This window comes from Aulostomus chinensis, chromosome 17, assembly GCF_037954235.1.
Source record: "Aulostomus chinensis isolate RoL2024-O1b breed Wild chromosome 17, RoL_Achi_v1.0, whole genome shotgun sequence".
Classification (NCBI taxonomy): domain Eukaryota; kingdom Metazoa; phylum Chordata; class Actinopteri; order Syngnathiformes; family Aulostomidae; genus Aulostomus; species Aulostomus chinensis.
In genome coordinates, this window is record NC_141336.1 from 16,199,304 (window position 1) to 16,225,127 (window position 25,824).

General features: G+C 40.6%; 1 protein-coding gene across 1 annotated transcript; it reads right to left on the reverse strand.

The window, feature by feature from the left end:
* Positions 1 to 728: 728 nt before the first annotated feature.
* Positions 729 to 25,006, reverse strand: ppp2r5ca (protein phosphatase 2, regulatory subunit B', gamma a). The gene is given in 20 exon segments (XM_086181840.1): positions 729 to 3,517; positions 3,944 to 4,060; positions 5,324 to 5,396; positions 5,534 to 5,635; positions 6,358 to 6,397; positions 6,400 to 6,484; positions 6,571 to 6,684; positions 6,686 to 6,742; positions 6,879 to 6,932; positions 7,233 to 7,341; positions 7,445 to 7,504; positions 8,208 to 8,338; positions 8,489 to 8,581; positions 8,853 to 8,963; positions 11,528 to 11,569; positions 11,571 to 11,612; positions 11,614 to 11,729; positions 23,250 to 23,400; positions 24,367 to 24,432; positions 24,522 to 25,006. Coding segments are annotated over 20 exon segments (1,731 nt in total). The 5' UTR covers positions 24,549 to 25,006; the 3' UTR covers positions 729 to 3,376.
* Between the last annotated feature and the right edge of the window lie 818 nt (positions 25,007 to 25,824).

The window sequence follows — 25,824 nt, forward strand, 5'->3', positions numbered from 1 at the left end:
CATGGGTCTCATGTAAGCCAGTTTCACCGTCACACTTGATGGTTTTTGCGACCGCGCTTAGGGACATTCAAAATCTTTGCAATTTTCCAGACTGACTGACCTTCAGTTCTTAAAGTAATGATGGACTGTCGTTTCTCTTCACTTAGAATTCATATTATGGCAAGAACCAATCAGCTAACAGCTGTCAAACAGGGCTATCAGCTGTGTAACCTGACTGCACAACACAACTGATGGTCCCAACCCCATAAGAAGGCAAGAAATTCCACAACTGAACCCTGCCATGGCGAACCTGTGACGACACCATGAAGCTCACTGAGAGAAGCCAAGGGTTTGCAGCGCTGTCAAGAAAGCAAAGGGGGGCTACTTTGAGGAAACTAAAATGTAAAACATATTTACAGTTATTCAACAATTTTTGTTTACTCCACTATTCCATTGCGTTCATTCATAGTTCTGATGCCTTCGATGAGAGTCTACAGTGTCAATCGTCATGAAAATGAAGAAAACCATTAATGAGAAGGTACATCCAAACTTTTGACTGGTAGTGTGTCTGGTGTTGTTTGTAGTCATGTAAAATGACACCATTAGGTTTCTCTGGCTAACTTCTTTACACACTTGGTATCCACAACTTAGTGAAAACAAGCAAGTAAAGTTGCGCTGTCAATTTCAAAGAATCAAAATGCACCCTTTCAGAGAAGTAAAGCCAAAATGGATGCATGGTTGAAAATATATATATTCAAATAATCTCTTTATTCATTCTATATAGTTGTACACCACTAAAGACAGTGATAGGAGCACACAACGGGCATAAACATTTGTCAGTTATAGAAGGGAGGAAACAGTAAAAAAAAAAAGTATTTCCTAAATTCTGGAGTTGCTGAAAGTGCAGCAAAAAAAGAAAAAAAAAAGGGGGGGGGTAAGACAGTATGTGCCAGATTGACGTCTTTCACTTGCTATTGATGTTTTATTCTGTACAGAGGGACAATTTGTACAAAATTAATCTAGATATATAACACTACATGAAACAAGGTAAATCATATATACAATATTAAATGAATCATATAGTACAGGTCACATACAAAAGGACACTTTAAGTTATGTTTCGGAAATAATATGTTAAAAGGTGGTGGTGGTGGTGGGGGGGGGGGATCTGCAAAGATCCTGCAGAAAGAACAAGCCACCCATTAATTTTCGTATCATCTCTCTTTATCGGGATGTCTTGTTTTTCAGCGCTAAAATAAACCTCAAACAGATCAAAACTCATAAAATCCATAAAAACATCATATCTCTCCCAGCAAGCAGGACTGTTTTATAAATGCAATAACCTCGACAACAGAAATCAGTTTGGTGAATGGCATTCCTCCAGGGTAAAAGGTACATGTTTAACATGGTAAGTTTTAATTTACATTTTTTTTCTTTTTTTTTTTCTTTTTTTTTTTTGTTGCATTCAAGCAAATACAGTATTTAATACAATTAACAAGCCAAGTCACGATGTCAGTTCGTTTTTCAGTATCTGGCATTTTCATGGCCATTTGGTACCAGTCTGTTTCAGCCTCGGACAAAAAAACAAAAACAAAAAAAAACAAAACCTCCCAAAAAAAAAAAAAAAAAAAAAAAAAGACCTGACACCCGCACGACTAACTTTCAGGGACAAGACAAAGAACACAACACATCAAATATGAAGAAATCTAGCAGACCTCCTTAAGTTTAAACAATGGTACTGACCCAAAGATAATCTAACCCCCACAGAGGATGACATTCTACCAATCTGCAAACCAGACAACCGAAGGGCAGCAACATGCCACGTATTCATAGTTTTGGTATTTCTCAAACAATTCAGGGCGTCGATCGCCACTGAGCACCAACTCTATCTGATCAGAGCTGCGATTTATAATTAGCTTCACCGAGTAATCTGACTTGTTCACAAGTCCAGAGAATGTGGAGAAAAGAAAAAAAAGGTGCCAAAAGCGACACGTTCAACAATCCAAAGATGACTTTTTTTGTGACGAATGGCAAATAAAACTGCACTCTTATATTTAAGGGTTTGGAATCGTCATCTTTTGTCAAGCAAAAAAAAAAAAAACTGTTGGCAATTCGTTATCTTCCATTCGACTTGTGAATTATTTATTGCAGCTCTGTATTTTGCATTTAATGATAATTTTGGTTAATTATAGGCATTTAAAAGCTTTAATATCAATATGCCTTCATGCTGTTTAAACTAAGACCTAAATCTCCCAACTTAGCAACCCACAGCTCCGCCCACCCAGGTGATCTGAACACACGTAGCTTTCATTTCTCCTCGTCTACTAAAGTTTAAAAGCAAGTACATTGTTTCAACACTCAGGGGATCAACTTCGGTCTGATTTCCAAATATTGCCAGTGAACGTAAAGGAAGCAAGCTTATAAAAGAGCGGCAATGGCACAAAGCAATAAAAGGGAAAGTGACAGATGTCCACAGGACAACTTCCTCTTTCCTCACCGTCTACCTGAACATTGCAAGGCTACGGACAGGCCTCCGTTTGGTCTTAAAGTGTGCTACACTAAAAAAACTAAAAAAACAACAACAAAAAAACTCTAAACACCAGCGACCAAAAACAAAGGCCAGTGTCTCTGTTAAGGTCGCAGATAAAAACAACAACAAAAATCCACAACAACCTTGGCACTGACAAAGATGTCCGTTTGATTGATCGAAGAACAAACAAACAAACAAAAAAAGACAAACAATGGATGACAGGAAAGTCACGTCTTTCGTCTGACTGACAGGTTCTGTTTTTGTTCCCTTTGACAGAAAAGAAAACGAAGGGTCAAGGTCAAGAGAGGATCCTTAAACAGTGAGTCAGTCAGTTCCTATGTTTCAACGTCCGAAATTCTTTGTGGACATGTACGCAAGACGGAATGAAGCGCTGTGGCGTCCTTACTTCCACGTTCCACATTTACAGTGAGCGCACATGGGCATGGAAGGAAAAGGGAGTGTGAGAAGAACGGATGGAGGGAGAGTATTGGGAGGACACGCTGAAAAGTGGAGAGGGCTAAAAAGACACGCAGACACACGACCGCCCCTCTCCAAATTAATCAAAAAAAATAACCTGAGAAGTAGAAATCTGAAGAGGTGAATTCAGGGCCTCTGCACCGGTCATACGCCCAGTGTGCTGCACTGAGAGGAATGGATAAGAACCAAGGATTCTGGGTAAACTGATGGTGGGACGAGGGATGGAGAGCCCAACATGGGGCACCAGTTTAACTGTGGCAGCTGGGCGAAAAAGGATGTCCATGGCTGTCGAGGGGCAAGAGGGGCAGTTGGGACCAAGAGCAGGAAGGTGTGTGTTTGTGTGTGTGTGTGTGTGTGTGGGGGGGGGGGGGGGGGGGGGGGGGGGGGGACCTAGAGTCCATCGTGGGTGGTCAACATCTCTTCAGCTCTGCGGTGGGTCTCCAAGGCTTTTGTGGTGTAGATATCCTGAGGCAACTCAGATTTGCGTCGCACCATCGACCGCTCTTTCCACTGGTCCGGCTGCAACTTTATCTAGAGGGGGGAGAAAAGAAGTCCCAACTGTACCGTCACTCGTTTCATCTTCTCGCTGCTGTTGTGACAATGTGCAGGCGTGCATTCAAATCTACCAAAGGAAAATTAATTCAAAAATAATAACAAACTTAAAATACAAAAAAAAAAGTCCTGCACTTCTACAACATGTAAGGAAAGGCAGACACACACACAAAAAAAGCTTGATTCCAGTGTTTAGTCCAGATTTTCTTCTATTAAAATCTTCTTGGGGGCTAAAATATTTCTAAGACAACAACAAAAAATACACTTTAAAATGAAGGCAGGATTTGTACAGAGAAAGGAAAACTTACTGTTGTCCAGGACACTTTAAAGTTTTCTAAACAAATCTATCAATATAGAGGATGATTTGGAAGAGGAAAGACAAAGACAGAGAGAAGTCAGGTTTACCTGAGTTGCGCCCTCCTCAACTGTCTTTTTTAACATCTGAACATCTTCTATCAAAGGAACATCCGTCTCCATTGCTACAGGACTATTGAGGTCAGAGGAATCAACATACATAGAGAACTATGTTGAAAAGAAAGGGAAACAAAAACACAAACACAAAAGGATGGAGAAAAAGTCTTAAAAAAACGCATGCAAAGAAGAATGAATCAAGATCAGAATCTCTGATCAATTCAAAAATGAATTCAAGGCACTTTTTAACAAACAAACAAAAAAAAGGTGTGTCAAGTCAGGTCAGCCACTCAACGGCTGCTGGATACACTTCATTAAGTATTAAAGAGCAATTTCTGTTGCAACACGATGCACTGATCATACATGTCAATTTACACAAATCCCGCCCTTATAACTGTTTGACAATTTAAAAAGAAAAATCACTGGGATTTTTTTTTTGTTTTGCTATTGATACAGCAATTTGGAAAGCAATTTTGGAGATGTAATGTTGTTTACTAAAATTAAAAACTATTTCCAGACTTGCTCTGCTCATTTTAATGCACTGACTTGTAGTCAAATGTGTCTCTTCAAATTAACCCCTAAAGACGCAGCTCTGATTTACTGTATATAAAAAAAAAAGTTCACGAAGCGCTAACATTCGTTTTCTTATGATTAAAAGGAGGTCCATCTATGTATAATAAGGAAGTTTCCAGTGGATGATAACAGGTGGGCATCTGTAGGGGTTGACATGTATGCATTTTAAATGTGGTCAGTTGCAGGTTTGTCGATAGCCAACAAGTAGGTAGCGCTACACTGCTACAAAGATCACATTTGTGTGTAGCATTAATTTAGGCAAAAGCTAAATTGTAACTTAATTGAGATACAAATCGCCACAACTGAGCACGTTTACAGAATCTATCTTTCTTCAGCAGCAGCAGTTTCTTTTTTTTTTAAACTGTAGTTATCAAGTGGAACTACTGTAGCCTAAAGCTGGTGTTATACTCCAAAATGTGCGTGTACACAGACTCCATGGTTGTCTGTCTTCTGTCAATACTCCTTTCTACTCTGGAGTCTGTTTTTTCCACAAGTGTGCCAGAGTCTACAGAGAAATTCTGAAGCGATTCCTTGCTTTGAATGTGTTGCCGTCCCGCACCCTCACTGCAGCCAGAGGACAGCAACACAAGATCATGTGATTCAGGGAGCAGAACTGGTACCCCCCCGCCCTCTGATAACAACACGCACACATGGAAGTATAACACCAGTGTAATCTGAACAGGACTGAGATGAAAATTACACCACAGTATATGCAACACAGCGCTTATTTTCTGCATCCAGGAAATGCACACAAACTCACATGCTTTGGTCTTAAAATGATCGCGCACACGTGCTACGCACCTGTGGATTCGATTTGGCAAGATTCTCGATTTTGATCCATGCCTCTTCACGCTCTTTTGACTTTGCCTTCTCTCTGTGGAGCAAAGTAACAGCAAACCTCATGTCAGTCATCTGGCCGGCGCTCATTCAGCCGCAACAATGAGGCTGATTACAATTATACGCCGCTCAAACACAGTTGACCGAGTGGGAGATGAGGTCTTTGGTGCCTACTTGTTTTTCTCAGCCCTGAACTGCTGTGTGCAGTCATCAAAGAGCTTCTGATTCATCTCCATGAAAAGCTTCAGAGCGTTGTATATGAGGCCGTGAATGGTCCTGTGAACACACACACACACACACAAGGACATTGCAGCTACAGCTCTTTCACACGTCTGACACATTTATTTCAAAATATAAAGCTGTTACGATAGTTACTTTTAAATGTAGAACAGCTTATTTTGACCCCCCATTTCTGGTTCAACTGAATGAGTGAGCTGGTCCCACTCATTCATGGTTGCACTGAACTGCAAGCATTCAAGTTTGTTTGTTTTACGACCAAAATGAAAGTATCTGCAGATTATGAGGCATTTAGCTGGCTACAGAAGGAGGGGAATACACTGGAGAATGTGTTTGGGAGCTTGTAAACCACCATTATGGACCGTTTTGCTGTTAGAAGTCCGTTAGATTCAAGCTTAAAATGCGTGGCTAACGGTTTCTGCATTTTGAAGTCACCAAGAAGTCATGCACATCTTTGTGGGATCAAGACACCACTTTTTAGATGAAATAGCCTTTTAAGTTGAAACATTCTTCATGTTCTGTCAATTGTTCATCAACAGAGAGAATATAAGCCATAAGACATTATGAAACAGACCTTTTGGGATTATTTGTGATTAATACATCCAGTGAAGTTCTTCAAAGACCTTCAGGAGAGTACATAATGTAGCACAGCAAAAATCTGCACACACTTGAGAGCCATGTGAACCCTTTGGTCGGGGATTGTTTAAGACCGGTGTTACATGCAGAATGTTACACTGGAGTGCTACAGCTGAACATCTCACTTGTTCCAGTGGGTTTTTGAGTTGCGGTAAAGAGCAGGAACATAATGGGTAGAATCTTTGCTGCGTTGTCGCTGATGAGACTCATGATGTACTCGTTGTTCCAGTAGTACAGAGCTCTCTCTGCCACCTGAAAGAAAACGCATGTAACATCACAGTAAGGCACGAGGCTAGCTTGAGTGATAAAAGGGGACATCGTCATCATCCATCAGTTACCTGGAAGTGGGGGCTGGACACACACTTGGCCAGCTGTCTGAAGAGAGGCTCCTGCACCTTCACGAACTCAGAGGGCTCGATGACATCCAGGATCTCCTCCAGCTCGTTGAGAAAACATCACCTCCTTGGGACTGTGAGTCTTTGGCCAGTACTTTAGAAGAGCCATGACCACCTGTTGGGAGGATAAAGAAAAGGCCAACAAATTATTTGCCAGAGTTTTATCCTGTAAAACATTTTTTTTAACACCAGTTGAAACTGTTCATGAATTTAGCTATCCACATTTAAACCCCTTTGCACTTTTGACATACCGGCTCAGTAAGAGTGCTGTCCTTTTCTAAAAACTGCACCACGCAGTAGGCTAGCTGCAAAACACAAAAACAAAACACAATCGACAAACTGTGATGGGATTTGGATTCAAGTGTAAACAAAAAGCAGCACAGCAGAATGTGGAACGCCTGTGGGTCAACATAGTGACCCTGCTGCTTGCGTGAAAAGTGAAGGTGTGTTATAAAAGGAGGTTTGGGTCAGACAAATGTTTTCATAACAGTCAAAAGTAAAATAATCTACACATTATATTTAGTCCTCTCATTTCAACAAGTATTTGGATTTACACCCCCCCCCCCACACACACACACACACACACACACACACACACATATTACCTGTGGATGGTAGACACTAAGTGATTTGACTTTGTGCAGCGGTAATAAAACCTTTAACAGGAAAATCTTGTGCTCTTCTTTTAGTGGTAAGGCAAATCCATTGATAATGCTGTGAATAAACACAAATTATATATAGAGAGAACATTGAAACAGAAGCAACAAGCCTGGTATGAAGAAGTCACTCGTTTCACGGTTAAACTTGTGATCCATACCTTCCAAGTATTTCCAGTAGTTCAGCTATACCATTATGGTGCTCTGTCTCATAGATAAACCTATAAGAACAAACAGGGACTTGTTTAAGTACACAGCCTCCATAGTTACCAACAAAACACATGATTAGCGTGTCCAGTCTTAAAGGGATAGACGGGGTTTACTCAAGTTATGTTGTATGAGGTAGCCGTCCATAGAACGGGTGGTACCTTCAAAAACACCCGAGAAAGATTTAAAAAAAAAAAAAAAAATCAACATCCATTAACACATGCGCTACATTTTGATGCTTTGCTTTTCATTGTTCTTTCTTTTGGCTCTACATTTTCAAAATGGAAAACTTCCAATGTATTCCGACAAACGGCGTGAAAGGCATGACTCCACAGCAGCTTTAGGAATTAGCCAGAATACACTGCAAAGGAATGGGAAAGGAGTTCTAATGTTTAAAAAAAATGCGGTGCCAAAAGTAGGTTTGTAAGGTATAAAATGTTCAAGTACAGAAACTGTTCATGCAAATGGGAGAGATTTTTTATGTGGGAATCATTTTAGGCAGATTCAATACATCAATTTCTCTCCTGCTCATCCACAGCAGTGCAATGCTGAGCATCGGAGTGCTGCTGGTCTCTGTTTAATGGCCCAAATGAGGAAGTCGACCCTTGCTATGGATGACTGCCTCATATAACCCTATGTCAAACAATATCAACTGTGCCTTTAAGGAATCGGTTGAAAAGCAAAAAGGTAAACACTTTGTATTTCGAGTGCACTGACCTATAGAAAATGTTATTGATCTGTTTCCTGATGTAAGCTCTCAGCCCCAGAAACTTTCCATAGATCCTGTGGAGGGTCGTTTTCAGAAAATCTCTCTCTCTGGGATCTTCACTGTCAAATAGTTCTAGCAGCTTCCATGCAAGGGAAAAAAAAAAAATAAATGTCACAAGATCAAAATGAATCAATTTTGATATTAATAGTATAATAATGTTATATAATTTTTTTCTTACATGTGTCTGTCAGACAAAAGTTTGTTAACCAGTAAATATCATTATCTTTACCTGCATAACAAATTTCTGGTCGATGTATTTCTTCGCTATGTTGGGCTGAAAGTCGGGCGATTCTAAAAACCTAAGAAAAAATTCATAGACGAGCTGCAACAGAAGCAAACAAAGGAATGAATGCTGGGAAGCAGTTTAAGCAAAATAAGAGTCAAACAATGTTTAGTGCCACTCTTTCATACCAACTCAGACATGCTATTTTGTGGAGTTCTGTTATGAATCTTTTATGTGCAGACAATGAAAGCTTTTCATGCCGAGATAATAAGAACTATATTTTTAAAAAAGTATAGCTGTGTCATGTCCAGTCATGCTATTTTGGAACGGGTGATTGTTCAGCAGATAATCAAACTATCAAAACAGCAACCTGGAGGTGCGGCCATGCAGCTTCAAGTGTTGGTTCATCCTCTTCTGGATCAAATTCAGCTCCAGTGGGGTTGGACGACGGAGGCAATGTTCTGAACATATTCACTGCAAACTGGAAAAATAAAACACAAATGAATGGTTATTCCAAAGATGACAAATAAAAACTATGGATGATTTTCTGCTGCGAAACAGCAACAACAACTTAAAAAAAAAAAAACAACAACTCCCTTTTAAAAAGGTGAAAATTTTACCACTCTTGATTATAATGTCTACCGTCATCGCAGATGCGCAAACAAACAATGAAAGCAGGTTTTGGTACAGAATTTTCAATAAATAGCTAATATTTTAAGAGAAGTATGTTTCAGTGTCATATTTATACAAAACTATTCTTTAACGGCATCGGTGAACCCTGATGTCCGAGTCTTGCATCAATGTATCTATTATATACCACAACCTACCCTAGGTTTTCTAAAACAAAATGTATTTTTAGGTTCCTGTTAACTTTGTCCTTGGAACTGGCCTCCAAGGGTTTGGCTCACAATAATCTGAGTGTGTTGTGTTTCTGGTCTCTCACAGTGTCAACTGACTCCCCTGTGGGCTGCTGTTCCCTGCCAGGCAGATCATGGGACGGTGCAGGTGGCCTACTAAAACACTGGTAGCCTTGTTTGAAAAGACTGGCTACAAGGTGGGTCGCCCGTTTGGGCTGTGCTGCACTTCAACCTAGAACAGGCTGTGAGGAAGACTGTGCAATAATGCAACACTGGAAGCTGCGGAGAGAAAAGTCATGATGGTGGCAGTTCTGTAGCTGACTCGGATGGTGCAAAGATAGTTGGTGCTGAGGAAAGAGTGTCTAAGTCTTAAGTGTCTTTGTTATGTTTACAGCTCCACTTCTACATCTTCACTCACCTAAGACTGAAATGGCAATGAAGCCCAAAGTCATTATAATCTCGATTTGCTTGGATTCACAACTGGTAAAGTCTAGTAAATAAACACTGATATTCTATTGATTGCAAACAACAGCTTTTGTTCCAAATGTCAAATTCAGTACAAAAAAAAAAGAGAAAACCTGTTCTTGAAAAGTATAAACGTAAAAGCTGGCAGATGTAAGGTATAACTGAAGCAGTTCTGCAGCCTACTGCCGTGCTAGCAGCTCTGCGAGCAAGAATTGGTGCATGGTGGTGTTTGGAGCTAATGCTAACAGCAGCAAGCTAACACTGTGACTGGGAGTACGTGAGCATTGACTCACGCAGATGGCAACATAAAGAGAACCGTCTCATTGTCTGAATATTATCAAATATCCTCCAGACATGTTTTGAACAAGGGATGGGAACTCATAAAATTTGTTGATACAAATACATTCAGTGATTCTGCTTTCCGCTTGGAAGATTACTGATCAGTCTTCAGCGTGGAAAAAGAGAGAAGAGCGGTCCTACCAATGAACACTGTGTAGAAACACTGTAGATCAAAAGATATGCTTATCTACTGAGAACATTTTGAATGTGTTTAAATAAATTACATTGCTCCTTATCTTTTCTTTTCGACGTTTTGCAATGAGCTTCTGTCAGAAAAAACATGCTGGGATTGATAAAAAGGAAGCGATAATCTCCGAGGCATATGATGATTCTCAGAGTTAATCAAACAGATTGTGATGGGATTCTGTTCTTGATTCCCATCCCAAGGATTTAAAAGTGTCATTTTTACCCTGTTCACCAGTTTAAAGTGCTAGGATACTACTTTTTACTTTTTTGGAATGATATGGTTTTGCAGGTTTATCTGAGAAATTAACCTACGACGGCCAAAAAGTTCATTGATAAAAATGTCATTGCGTTCGTCTAATGGATCATCACCGATCAAGACTTTTCACTCATACAAACGTGGTATATGACATTAATTTGCGACGCCAAGAAAAGAAATACTTTGTTCTTCTAAACTGGTGACCCTGACTAGAAAACCACAAACACCAGTGAGCCCGAGAACTGCCAGAAGCTCTCCCTCGCTGCCCTCAGCCACATCAGTAGGCCCCGCTGCATGTCGTCCACAGGAACAAGAGGTCTGCTAGAGATTCCCATTTGCAGTCACTGACCCCCCCCCCCCCCCCCACCAGACCTGCTTTCTGCCTGAGCTAACCTGCTGTCATGTTCTCTCATTTTGGAAATTTGCACATAAAAACACAAGAGGCTTACACAGCAACGTCTGTCATTCTGAGCAAACTCTCTGAAGATGGCAGAAAAACCTCAGAGTGCTGACGCTGCCTGCAACCGTGTTTTCATTGATACATGTTGCAGTGTTATGTCAGGGCCCCTGTATCTGAGACACTGCTGCTGACTCAAGTTCAGATAATCAAATGCAGTTTTAATGCCAATTATAATCTGAAATTATAAAATAACCGTTGGGAATTTTAACAGAGATTTTGTGATGCAACATTTATCGTTTCCGCATAGGTGACCTAAAGTTAACTTAAAAAAACAAAAACAAAAAAAAAACCCAGCCCTAACCACACCCCATCAAAGCCAGATCACAAACATGAGCTGGGATACAGTGAAGTCACATAACACATGTTAAACTCTGTTATTTCCCTTCAGCAGCTCTGCCTTGCAGCTACCGCCTGCCTCCTATTCTCAGCCAAAGTTTCACCCTCATCTTCAGCTTAACTTCAGCCCCTCTGGCTCCACTGACCATGTGCACCACCTCTGGGTAGATGGGCTCTGTGATGACATTTCCTGTTGTGGGTGATGTACTCCACCATTTCGCTCAGCGCCGCCCCGCTTCACCTCCTTCCATTTCAGGTCACTCAGTGGGTCTGACAGGAAGTCGAAAAGAACGCAGCACTGCCGTAACTTCTGAATGAAGAGCTTCTCCTGCTCTGCGGGGGCCACATCTAAAGAGAAAGAGAAAAGGCTGTGAGGTGGGTGAAGAGAAGAAAAGGAGTCCAAGGAGCATTCAAACATGGGTGAAAGCATAACAAGGCCGGTGATGAAGTACGACTTAAGGGTCACTATGGAGAGGAGGGGGCGTTTTTGAAGCGTCAAGTATGACAGTTACAACAGGGATGCGGTTGAAAAAGAAATTACGAGACAGCGAGAGAGAGAGAGAGAGTGATGAAGACTGGCAAATGAGTCATGAAGCCTTAAGTGCATTAAGAGAAAGGCTGCGATGGATAGAGCCCAGGGGGAGGAGAACGACAAAGCAGAGTGGAGGAAAGAGTGCAGGATGAGGGATTTGGGAACTAGGTGAACGGTCACAGTCCAGCTATTGGGCACAAGCCATTCGAGGAAAACTAATATTTGGAAAGGAACGCTGGCTGTTTCACTCAATATATGGTGGTTTGAAGACTTCCTATTTCGGTTTATTCAGAGTTACAGGACGACACAAAGAGGAAATAACCATTCCTGCCTTTGTAAATTCCTACCTGCTCATACAAACACGGTGGCACTGTAATTACGCAGCTATGGGAAACAACATTGTGGTTTCTCTCTGACGATAATGATGCGAGTCCGCACATGTCCCTTACATATACCACTCTCTCACATTCGCGTCTACTTCCCTTAAGACATCTTATAGATTAGTCTTTGGGAAAGTGAAGACACATTCTTAAAAGATTATCATCTTAAATACTCTAAACTGTAATGAAGTTTGATAACCATCTTGCTGCTACCCAACGCTGACTGACCTGAATTTGATTCCCTGCTGGAGATTTAATAATTTAGGTGACTACGTAATGTCAGAGCATTACACGCTGAACTCAGGTGTGGGGTAATTTAAAGGACTGAAGAAGAAGAAGAAAACAGGAAACTATTTGATAAAGATGCTTCGATTTGGTTGTGATGAACAAATAGGTTTATTTTCCATAAGTGTGTAAAATATGTAGTGTATCACATAGGCGATGAGGGTTAGGTTTTACAAGCTGCCTACACAGATGCATGACATCATCAGCGTTACATATTCACAGTATTTCTGCAACCAGAACTGCAGCTTGTGAGCATCAATTATTTAAAATTGATCCCATTTGATATAAAAGAAAGGGAATTTAGAAGATGACATCAAAGTCATCATTGTGTATGCGGGGTTTATGGCTCCGCAAATCTGTGTATCTTCCAATACCCCATAATTACTAATCAGTAGAGGGTGTGGCATTGATGAGCTCAGACACTGCACACTATGTTGATAGCATGAGGAAGCAGACTGGATTAAGCATACACTCCCTGCTATGGTCGGAGATGATAGCTATAAAAGTAATACATCACAACACTTCCTCTTGCAACATATGAATCCATAAAGAGCTGGTGCTTAGTCATTACTTTTATTAAAAGCAGCTGCCATTTCGACAAGTTGTTTGTTTATTTGGGTCTAGAGGAGGGCAATTTGGATTTATAACTGCTGCTGCTTTTGCTGTTAAAATATAAATAATATAAAAATAGAATCATAAGATACATTTTTGGTCCACTAACGGCAAGTCGGCATACAGTCTTGAGAGTGGTGCAAACATTAACATCCATCTAAAACAGCAACTTCACCCTGTACATCAAATATTAATATCACGTTGACCAAAACAGAAATAAATAAATAAATAAATAAATAACTTTAAAAAATGCAAACACAGGCACTCACAATTAATCAATAAAGCCATAATCCACTCTCATTAAATGGAGTAAAAAAAATGGTTTTCTCCTATAAAAGCATAAAAATTTTGATGCAAAAGTTGCTACAGTTGCACAAAATTAACAATAAAAAAATGATTGTGCGGAGATTTTAAACATGATGCATAGCCCTAATTGTATCATCTCACTGCACAAATTCTGTGAAACTGACACCACTGATTAGAAATAGAAATAATAATTATGATGATGCTTAATGCTTTTTGACTTAATGATTTTTTGGGGGCAATTTCAGGTTGATTGTTATTCTGCTTTAATTTTCTTACAACGTTTGATTAGCACACTGCCGTTGAATCCTGAATTACTCTGCCATTCCAACCCCTGTTGCAACACGACAGCATGTCATGCATTCAAATTTTATGATCTATTTTCAATTTTTGTTGACAACATATAGAGGTCGCAGCACGGGGACGGTGTTATCTCGGACTGTATCATATCTGAAGGCATTTCTAATCCTGTGCCCCAGTCATGTATGTAAGTGGGAAGAGCCAAAATATGAGATGCACTTCTAAATTAATACAGAACCTCACAAGCAGACCTCTCTGACAGTATCTACTGAAACCAAACATCTTTATAGAGGCAGAGCTGTTGCACTGAATCATATCTGATTGAGCAAGTGGACCTAATGATATGGGCTGCGACTGCAGGTCATGTGACTGTGCTGTAACCTGTAGATAGAATGCTTGACATGTCTGAGATAACCACGTTATGCTGGGGGACAATTATGTTGTGCGAATTTGACACGGTTCAAAAAGCTGATAAGACAAAAAGCAATACAACAAGCATGATGTGTGCATTTTAAAAATGCGTGGAGCCATAAATGGAAAGAAAATCAGAGGCAAGTTATGTGATGTGATGTCTTGAAAAGTCTCTGCTTAGGTTGCGTGATTTTGATCAAATACCTAATTGCAAAACCTCCCATGATATTACGGGGATTGTTACTTCCTACACCATTTACTCTCACTTTCATCAGAACCCCATAAAAAGGTCAAGGTTTTCTGCTAATGTATCAAACAAAGATTTTCTCAAGTCTAGAATTTGATGTGTAGACAGGACAGCCAATTAGCCTTTGATACTGCAACTTCCTGCGATGTGAAAATTGCAGTAAGTCATACTGCAATTTTGATTACATTTCAGTTTACTGCACAGCCATAATGTCTGCACATTCAGTTATGCAGGTGTTTACAGACACTGTTCCCTGTTGCCCCTGTTCCCTCATGCCCTAATTTCTGTGAGAGTGACAATGGCAAAGATAGCATGGAAGAGGATGCGCAGGCTAACACAAGCATGCGTGTATGTACACACACACACACACACACACACACACACACACACACACGCATTTGACAGTCTTGCAAATAGGCAGAATCTAGGTAAGAGGAGAGATGTCCTATTCAGATATAATGGAGGCTTGGCTCGGGGACAGAGACACACACACACACACACTTCTGCAGTGTCAGTTTGAAGACAGCCAATTTGTCTTGATGACAGTGAGATGTTGGGAATTCCAGAAAAGAACTGAAGTGTGAGTCGCTATTTGTTATCAATTTCCATAATTTGGCAGCCAACAGCGCTGAAAAAAAAAACACTACCAGTGCCAGGACTCCTGATTTAACACACAAGATAGATGTTGATTATTTTAAGTCAGGCCTGCTAAGAATCATTCGTTTAGGTCGAGAGAACACGTGCCAGAATGAGGCTTGTTGCAGCATGAACCCTTGTGGGTCAAATGAGGTGTACTTTAGGAGAACCAGTGGACTGGTAGAACCCCGAACAGAAACAAGTCAAATTCATGTTTATTTTGGTTTTAAAGTGACACATCTTTCTGCTTGGCACTGGGGAAACATATTTTCTCATTTGTTGCTGGCTGCTGTGGGACCTGAAGCTGGGCTGGAATGTGTTGCTACTCCTTGCACCCCTGACCCTGTCAGACTTGTGCTGCCCCCTATTACATAAGTCTGTCTGCCTATGTTATAAAGTTTCTGTACAGTCCTAAAATACCCAGCGGGTTGTTGTGTAACAGATAAAGGTCAGTTTTGTGATCTCAAAATTGATGTAAACCACAATGTGACTTCTATTAATGCATCTCATGGAGGCCTTAGGATGGGAACAAGCATGCACATGAATACACGAGTATCATTGTGGAGAACAGAGGAAGATTTATCTTAACGCCTCCTGTTCAAAAACAAAGATGATAAATAATCAGAGTCACACTGGAACCAGTCTCTACTTTTTCACTGTAAATGGGTCAAATGAACAGCTGCTTGTCTGTGGTTAGGACTGGTTGTGATATCGACAGCTCGTTATGATCAATGTAAACATCGACTGATACCATTAATAGTTACTCAGAGGGACACTGTGTTACAGTTTTGAGGGGAACTAACTAGTTTGATCACATACATTCAAGAAAGCAGTCTTGTATTTCTGAATATAAAAGTGAAGAGTTCGGTTCCTACAGCCTGGTCTGTGTTGTTTATTTGTTATATGTAGGCCTGTCACAATCACACATTTTGTTGGACGATAGATTATTGCAATAAATTATATTATTGTCATTTTAACAGCATTTTACGACACTGATACTGCGATAGCATAATAGTGCAACCGCTCTTCAAATGACCAAATCAGTTTTGATTTGTGACTGGAAAATATTGTAAATAAATCCAACTGAACACCAAAAACTGATGCCAATGTTCTTCTATAAGCACAAGCACATAAATTTATTGAGGCAAGCTAAATTATTGAGCCCATGTCTTTTTATTGTACAATAAGTCAATCCAGTGATTATCACAACAACAAGCTTGGTTGAACGCATCATCCTGAGCCACACGGCTCGTGCTCAAATCTGGTGGATGTTCAGTGACACATCTGTCTCCCGAGGCATCCAATTAAAAAGTAAGCAGCTCTAAATACGAGCATAAATGCGCCCATTGTGAAGACACAGTTAGATCTTAAGTCTTATTCACAGGTGGTCTGGGTTTTAATGTCAATAAAAATGCAAATATATTCCAAGCAATACAGTAGGGCCACATAGTCATTTAGTGTATTTGTGTTGATTTAAGGAACCTAAATGTCCAGAACCACCTACAGACACATCAAGTAGAGGACACCGGTTATGAACAGGGTCATGATGTAAGACTCACACAAACAGATGAAAGAGGCAGAGAGAGACTCATTGTTCCCCTACACTGAGTTGTCATTCAAGGCAGTCGCTTGTTTGGCTCAATAGAGTGTGATCAATAATTGCCCAAGGCTTCATCTAATGCTGGGCTGCACCAGAGTACAGAGGTAACAGGCTGGGCCTTTCAAACATGACTGAGTACACTGTACACACATTAGGAAACCAAGCCTGACCGTGCCTCTACAGAGATGGCTGGGGTGTAATGTAAGATTTGTAGTGTCATGATGTTAGAAACATGTCTCCCAAAGGTGTTGCTCACAGGAAGGTAACAAGGGAAAGGGTGGGTGGATGGAGAACAGGCTGCAGCAGGCTCCAATTTGTTCCCGTGTGAGTGTGACAAACGCCGAAGAAGAAAGTAACCGCCTTGGGCTTTTCTTATGTTAAGTTTTCAATTAAACTGAGAAATGTAAGAAGCGAGAAACCCCTTCTTTAGCTTTGACCTCACTTCCTTTGACATCACTTGGTTGGCGGGGGGATGGGCAGAGAGTAGCTAGCTAGTAAAACCAGAATTTTATGTAGCTCCCGTGTTTCACACTAATACGCACCAGCTTCACAAAAACACTTCCCCGCTTCCACTTTTCAATAGAGCCGCTTTTTAAAAGCCAGTGACGTGACCTGAAACGTCTGAATAATGACTAACCAAGCGGTAACCAGTGGAGGGGAACAGCAACATTCAGGTCTCTAATTCCCTTGGACAACACAGGAAGAATAATTTGTCGTTACGTACCTCTGAAGTGCATAAGAGCCACCGGCTGAAAAGGCCCATTGGAGTTAGGTGCATCCACAACCATCCTGTCTCCAGTTTTATTGCATGTCAACATCTAAACCTCAACCAGGAAGGCGATCTACTCAGGGCGAGAGGCCAGCCTCCATTTTAGCACAAAAGCAGATCAGAAAATGAAGCTCTCCGCTGCTGGAGGGAACTGGCTAGTTAGTGATGTAAGCAGTGAAGGAGGAAGCTGATTGGCTAAGCGCGGAAAGCTCTGGCGCAATAGGAGCAACTGCTGCTGAGAGACAGGAAAAATGATTGGCTTGGGTGGCTGTAAGAGGGCGGGACATACATTGGAATTTTGCTCGGCTCCGCCTCCTCACTCACTCGGCTCTGGTGACGCGCTAAAGGCAGGCAGGCCCTGCTACAGATCTTAGATCAGATCGACTTAAGTAGACTCCACAGTCGGTTCCATTAGCTGGGTTTTCAGCATAATCTGATTTCGAGTAAGCGGCTAGAAATACCGTACTCTCAGTGTGCTTAAAGAGATGCCCTGGCTGAATCTTTACAGTATTTCACAGCTTCCTTCTCTCATCTCCTGCTTGGCTCTCTGTCAGAGGGAGGTGGGGGAGAGGGTCATCTTTGGATTCAGTGACAAACAGAAGGAGACAAGAACTTGAGCGACAGAGGACAGGGCTGCTGGGAGTGAAACTCAGACGCCTTGCAACAAGAAAAGCCAACATTCAGTGGAAGCAACCTTGTGATGAAGATGAAAGACCATGTCAAGCTACAGTACATACAAAGTATAATGATGAATATCAAATGTGTGTGAATGGCGACAAGAATGTCATGAATATTAAGTAACAAGAGCAGTGTCTTCCTTTTGCAAGACTGAAGATACACTTTCCAACGCATTTGCATTGGAGACAGTTAAATGTGTGAATCCTCGGTATATTTATCCAAAAGAAAATGAAAAGGAAATATACATCATTGAAAAACCAAGCGGCATCTGCCACCATCAGTGGCTGTAAATAGCATATTTTAAGCGAGTGTTTCATGACTCACACTTCTGATGTATTATGTTCTGGCAAGTGACGTACATGGGTTTCATAAAATTACATGCAAACAGGAAATTTAACTACAGTAAAAGGCCAGAAATTAAGTGCACCATCCACCTCTGAAAGACTGCCTGAAGTCTGACAAAACAAATCTGAACATGAAATATACTGTCTAAAATCTTTATAACACTTATACGTTACACTGATTCATTTCAGACTGTGAATTTAATTGTGATTAAATCAGTGGGGATGTATTTTAAGACTCTGCACATCAGTGTATTAAAGGCTCCACGGTGACCAATCACCAACAGAGAGACGAATCAGCCATCTCAACATAATGAAGAAGTATTTCCTCGCCTCATGTGATTTACCAGAGGATGCAAAGCTAAACCACACTCACGACACAAGGCCAGTGAGATGTGACGTTCTAGAGAACATTTTCATTATAATTGCACAACAAAGTGACTGTGCAGGAACAATTTTACATAATTTCAATGGATAGGACTCTCTCCCAAAATCCTGTGATACGCTGTATTTTATATTAGAGAGGAGAGGAGAGGAGAGGAGAGGAGAGGAGAGGAGAGGAGAGGAGAGGAGAGGAGAGAAAGGCCAAGTGTATCACTTAGGAGTGGGCCAAAACCTCTCTAAGAGCTACCATTACATTCCACAGCCATGACAACCAACGGCAGTATTTTCTCAAAGCTGCCTCCTACTGCCTACTAGTTGGACAGGCTGGATATGAGTGTGCACATGTATGCACAAGTTACTCTGGTAATTGGATTTCAGTCAGTATTTTCCTTTCCATTCTAATGTGCCTTAACAGTGAACTGGTGGCCTCAGCAGTCTTAGTTGCTGTTGTTTTTGTTTTGTATGTTTGTTTGTTTTTCATAAACTTTATAATGCGCACACTTTTCTTGTTGTAAAGGTAATAAGGAGAGTTTGTAGATTCGATTTCCAAGTCACTCTTTCTATCGCTTTATCAGTTCTGTAATCATTATTCACATGAAAGCTATGTAAAGCTAATCAAAATGTTACAAAACTTTTCAAGAAATGAATAAGTTAATTAACTGATGTGTTGCAAAGCAAATTAATCAAACTATAAGTGAGATGGACTCATTTTAATTAGGTTCATTGTCATGGTTAAGTAAGTCGACTTCAGTAAGAATATGAAGTTTGTCTGCTGTCGGGAGTATTCAGTAACTCAACCTGATTTGGTTGAGTTCAGGCTACAAAATGTTGCAAAGTTAATTCTCTTTAAAAAAATCTTTCAAGTTAGCTCAACGCAAACAGTCCAATGCAACCTCTCACTTCACTTTTACCTACTTTTTCTTAAAGTGAAAGGCCTCTAGATTTTTGTTGCTATTACAAGGGGGGGGGGGGGTGGCATTCAAGGACTGAAAATAGTTCAGTCTTATCAACAAAACTAATTAAACTCCCCCAACCACAACAAATAATCGATCCTGCGAAGTCGTAGCTAAACTCTCACTCCATTCAGTGAGCTCCATAGACCTCTACTGTCCAAAAATAAACACATCAGTGAGGGTCACTGTTGCGCTTCGTGACACGCTATCATGAACAGAGGCTTTATAAGAATTTGTTTTGAGCCACCCCACCACCACCACCCACACACACACACACACACACACACACACACAGGGCTGCTGTTTTAAGCACTTCCATCCAATGTGTATTGATCAGCAGCTGAAAATAGCCCTGAACAAATGCTCTTTTTTTCTTTCCTGTGAATTTGGAATACGGGCCCTGTCTGTGATTGAAAACTGTGTTTTTTTGGAGATGCAGGTTTACCGGTTACCAAAAAGAACAAATCTAAAAATAACCACATGCTTTAAATAAAGTCTTCCAAATGGTGAATGACTCATTTAAAACTGAATGGGACAGCCAGGGAAAATATTTCCTTTTCTAACCAGTAGGTGGCAGCGCAGGATGTGATATTTGTGTCAGAGGCATCTGAAACTCAAACCCAATGCTAAATGTTTTACTAACACTTGGAATAACACACTGGAGTTCATCAAACATGCAGGGTGGAGTATCTGACACGATTCTGGCCGGATGAAAACTGTTTGAAATGTTCTCTTTGACAGCGTAGAGCTGATTTTTCTAGACTTATAAAATACGTAAACACACCTAAAATACAGAGAGGAAACACGTAACTTTAAAGAACCTTGAGTGTTTTGAGACATCTGTGTATTAATGTGTAGCATAAGAAAATGAAGGCTGTCAGGTGATTAGAAATGTTATCAATTTTGACAGCGAGAGCTTTTCAAATATGTCCATCCAAAATGATGTTATTTTCATCGTATAATTAATTCATTCAAATGAATCAGTTATTCTGGCAACCCTACTATAAAATCAATTTTGGACAAATGTCTTTCTCTGTCTGCACCTTGATTTTGGGATTCAAGTAAAAGTCGGATGACGACGACGATGTGACGTTTACGATGTGGTGTTTTTTTTTTTGTTTTTTTTTAACTGCTTCAATAATAAACTGAGATTAGACGACGACTTGTCAAAGAGGCCCCGTGCAGTGGAAATCGAGACTTTTAAAATCACTACAGCTTAAAATTGTAATCACTTAATTATCCCAATACCCTTCACTATTTTTTTCTGGATGGGTGATTTCCAGTCAATTGAGTTAATTGCACAAAATAAACATTCCACATCACTAATCAAGCGATTACAATTCAAAAAAAAAAAAAAAGAAGTTTCGGTTATAAATCTCTGATTCAGATGTCCACTGCAAATTTATCCAGCCAGTGTGAGTGGGTTATCTCATGTGCATCTGACCTCTTGTTGTAGGGCCTAAAATCGCAGAGCCGTCCTTGGGCTGCCAGGAGTGTAATTTGTGATGATATTCAAGGCTCTGCCTGCTCATGCGTGTTTCTCCAGGTCAATGCCGTCCACTGAAGGGTCAGCCAGATTATTTTCCTTGTTCCTGCTTCTCACCATTTCTTCTCTTCCCAGAACTCACAGCTACAGAGCAGGTTTTGGAGCAGTACAGTAAAAACAGATATGCTTATTATCTTAATCACCACTGGAGATACTAAGTATTACCTGGTTAACACTCAGTAACTCGAACTGCACTAAAAATAAAGATATTATGAATTAAGAGTAATAAAAACAAATGATAACAAGGAAAGGGATCGTGCTGGATTTGAACCCGCAGGTGCTGCGGTAGCAAGCGCATGGCTGATGTTCTATAAGGTGAGCTGCTCCATTTTTAGTACATCAGACAACAACATTGATGGTCCTCTCCACATTCAATAATGTCTGTGGTTCTCCAAGTAAATTCCCTCGTGCTTGACCTTTATCAAAAAAAGACAGTCATAGTCCTTCACTAACTTTTTTCTGCTTAAGTTAGTCATCAACATTTCGGTCGACAGGGACTTTTATGGACATAATGGGAGCTTTATGTGCTGATAAACATCCTGATATCTTTTTTTTTTTTTGGTTAAAAATCTTCCCAGTAAGGAAGAAAATGTTGCATAGCCTATGATAGAAATGTGGAGAGTATGTGAGTATCTTTGCCAAAAAAGAAAAAAAAATCCTGCCTGTGTCCTTTAGTTCAGCGAGAATAGAGGAACATCCACACACAACGGAAGCCTCCTTTATAATGATACACATAGCCAACGAGCAAATCTCCAGCATGGTACACCTCTATTGTTCCTGTCATCCAGCTCATCCAGGTATAAGAGCAAAGCATTGCTGGGTATAGTTTACAGGAAACCACCTAAGCCGCATCCTGCGTGTAACTCTGTGTGTAAACAAAGACGCGCTAAAAAATTAATGTAAATGTTCAAACCTCAACCTCGCTGTCTTACCTCAGAATTGGCACAAATGCAATGGTATTAAGAGTGACTCAATCGAGTAAATGAAACCACTGACAGTCACTTCAATCGGGCTCACACACTCACCAAAAGAATAGATTCTCACCTGCAAATTGAACATCTTAACTGTTAAGAATGTGCAAGTATCTTTTGTATTTTTATATTACGACTCAAATACTGCTGGGTTTATCAACCCGTCTCGCATCTCTCTCTGATGTTTTCACTTGAATCATTTTTCAGCTCTGTGTTTCTTCTCCTCACTGTTGTGTTGTTTTAAACACCTGGAGACCCGCGGCGCTGCACGTAGCCGTGTCGTACCGGAGATCTGTTGCACAGGCTGCTCCTGCTCCAGCTGATCACAAGAGAGGCAGTGTGCTATGAAAGCCGCGTCACGTCATGGATGTGCTCGGTGTGTTTCAGTCATTACGAGGGGTGGGGGTGGGAGGGGGCTCACACTTCAGGTTGAGAACCACTGGGTTTAAAGAGTTCATGACCTTTACTGTAGGCAGCTCATGTACGCTCCAAGAAATGTAACACTTTCAAGTGCAAATTGGATTTGGTCTTGTGTTTCACAGACATTATTAGAAGGCCTAAATTCCGCCACTGTCTTCTTGGTCTCCTGTCCATTCAGTCTGCGTCAGAGTTATCTCACATGACCGAGCCCTCCGGCGGCAAGATCTGTTTCCTCCTCTAGGTACAACTGGAGATGCAGCTGATTGCACATCATTTGCATTACAGATAAAGCTGATAGGTAGTCTGTTTCGCTATAAATTATGTAGTGAGACCTCAAGGTTAAAAGGTGGTTATGAGGATCCACTGAGGCTATGAATTGTTAATATGATTCCCTTCATCCAGGCCAAACATTCAATCCAAGATAAAGGTCATTTAGGTAAAAGCCAATCTGAGGGATTACAGAGGAGGAAAGAGTAGCGGAGTCCTGCTGAGAGACATACTTGCAAGTTCAGGTAGTTTATGAAGCTCTCTGTTTGCACTGAGGGGGAAAGATGAAGTGCTGAACCTCTTCTCTCTCTTCACAACGGAGTGCGAGCCCGGCTGCTTCACCCTCATCAGCTGAGTTGCAGGAGGCATTTTTTTACTGGAGCCCTGCACAGACAACAGAGGATGAGATGCCATTAACAGGAGAGGAGAGGAGAGGAGAGAAGAGGAGAAGAGATGGTGTTGTGGTTAAGGGTCAAGTTCCTTTCCGAATCAGATCAGATGATTCTCAGCGAGGGAACCTGATCACGGACGTTGAAGCGCTGCGTTACATCTGTTGACAGAGTTTGCGATGGAGCTCAGTGAACAGATGGAGCTGATAAAGCTGGGAAAAAGACAGTAGGTCAGCAGTCAATCAATCACATCTCTCACCATAACACCGCTGAGGAGACGACGGGGAGGGAAAAAAAACTGCTGCAACATCATCAATTCAAAAGGGGAACAAACAAGGCATGGCTGGGATTGAATGAAACTATTCTCTGCAGATATGAAGTCATAAGATCATGCCGTAAGGTCACAAGACAAACTCTGCTTGCATTTCTCCAGGTCATTAAAACAGCAAACTTTCCAGTGAGCATGTCAGTAATTTACTATTAAAAGTATACATAGCCCAAAAAATGAGTTCAAATCTGTTCAATATCCTTACATGCGAATATATTAATGTGTTGGAGTCATGGAGGACCGGAGAACAATTTGTCTGTAGCATCACATGTTTGTCATGATCTCAGTTTATGATACCTTGAGGCTAAAAATGTGCTCACTCCACCTCATTTCACCACCGTCTGTTTTCCACTTGAGATACTTGTTCAGACTGAAAAGAACAACAAATCGAAAGAAACCCACTTTCAAAAAAAAAAAAAAGACAAAAATGTGTGTCCAAATGAAAAAACACACCAAACACCTTCCTAACCATTTGAAAACACACAGAAAGACTTTGTTCCTATTCTATTTGTTGTGTTTTATCCTTTGCTAGCCTTTGAACACTGATATCTGTGGAGCTAAGTTTACAGTTTTGTAAAAAAAAAGAAATTTTTCTGAAAAGAGACATTTAAAAAAAAACAGAAGAAAACTTACATCTTGGTCACCTGCAGGCCCATTTTTGCTTCCAGATTTTTTAGGTTTCCCAGATTTGGTGGATTCCTAGAATTACAAAGAACATCAAATCAAATAAGACATGAACTGATGTATCATGAATAAAAGTATAAATCCATTAAAATGAGTTACTTTACCTTTTCTTTCTTGCTCTTATGAGGCATTGCTGATAGATATCTCCAGAGTAAGCAGGTCCCCGACAAACTGTCCACACACTCACTCACACACACTCACACACTCACACACACACACTCACGCACTCTGTAGATGCCTCCTGGTTAACACATCTGTACACACTGCTGTGGCTTTTCACGACTGACCATCCACACACCATGTGACTGAGCCAAAACAAGATGTCATCCTGTTTCCGCGAGGTCTGCAGACATGTAGCTCATCACTGTAAATGACACCGATTATGCTGCACGTCAACAAGGAAGGAGTTTCTGCTACCGGCGGTGTATCCTCCAGCCTGCAGCTACTCCTCAGTCAGGGAGAAATGGGTGTTTATGTTGCCAGTTGTAGTGCGTGTGAATCGTCGCTTGAGGGCAGTATTGTACATGGGTGAAGAGACTGGTAGGATCGCAAGGGTTGACCGAAGTCTCAGCCTTGAATTGGGATTAATATGATAGGCTATGTAAGGTCAAGCATACTTAAAGTTACACAGTTGAAGTTGTTATGAATATTAAAATACTTAGACGTCTGATAGATGGACAAATATGAGGTCATAACCCATTTTTTTAAATAACAAGGCGGTTTATAGCAGCCAGAATTTAATGTAAGAGGGGATGTATGAAATTCATAATTTACATGATACATTTATCTCTGACAGACGTGAAGTCTATGACAAACAGAAGGACGACCTGCATTAGGGTGACAGGGGACAGCAGGGGGGATGGAAACGTCTCATCTGGCTGTCAGTGAGGCATCCAGCACCATTAGAACTCCATTAAACTTCTCTTCTCAGTCCAGTCAGGTGCATTCAAACTAGCATCCCATAAATCAGCGTATAACTGCAATAAATAAATGAATGAATAAATAAATGAATAAAATAAACACAGATGGCCGAACTCCTCAGGATTTGTAAACAAACGTGTATTTTGGATTTTTTTTTTCTGAGACTTGTGAAAAGTTACATTGCTACCACAATGTAGTGGTGCGCTGAACTACTACAACACGTTGAGACTACTAGTTGACCATGTCGGGTTTTATTGGCATCGTATGATATACAACTAATGATACACAAAACTGTATAACTTAAATTCACTTTTATTTACCGCAATTGTCGGGATTGTCTCCACTTGCTCACATGTACTCTTTATAATGATAAATATAATCGTCATATAAAAACAATTTTTGTAATGAAAAATAAGAACAAGAAACCAATGACAGCTAAATAAAGTTTTACTGCACCTAACAACATTTATCTGCAGATAAACACAT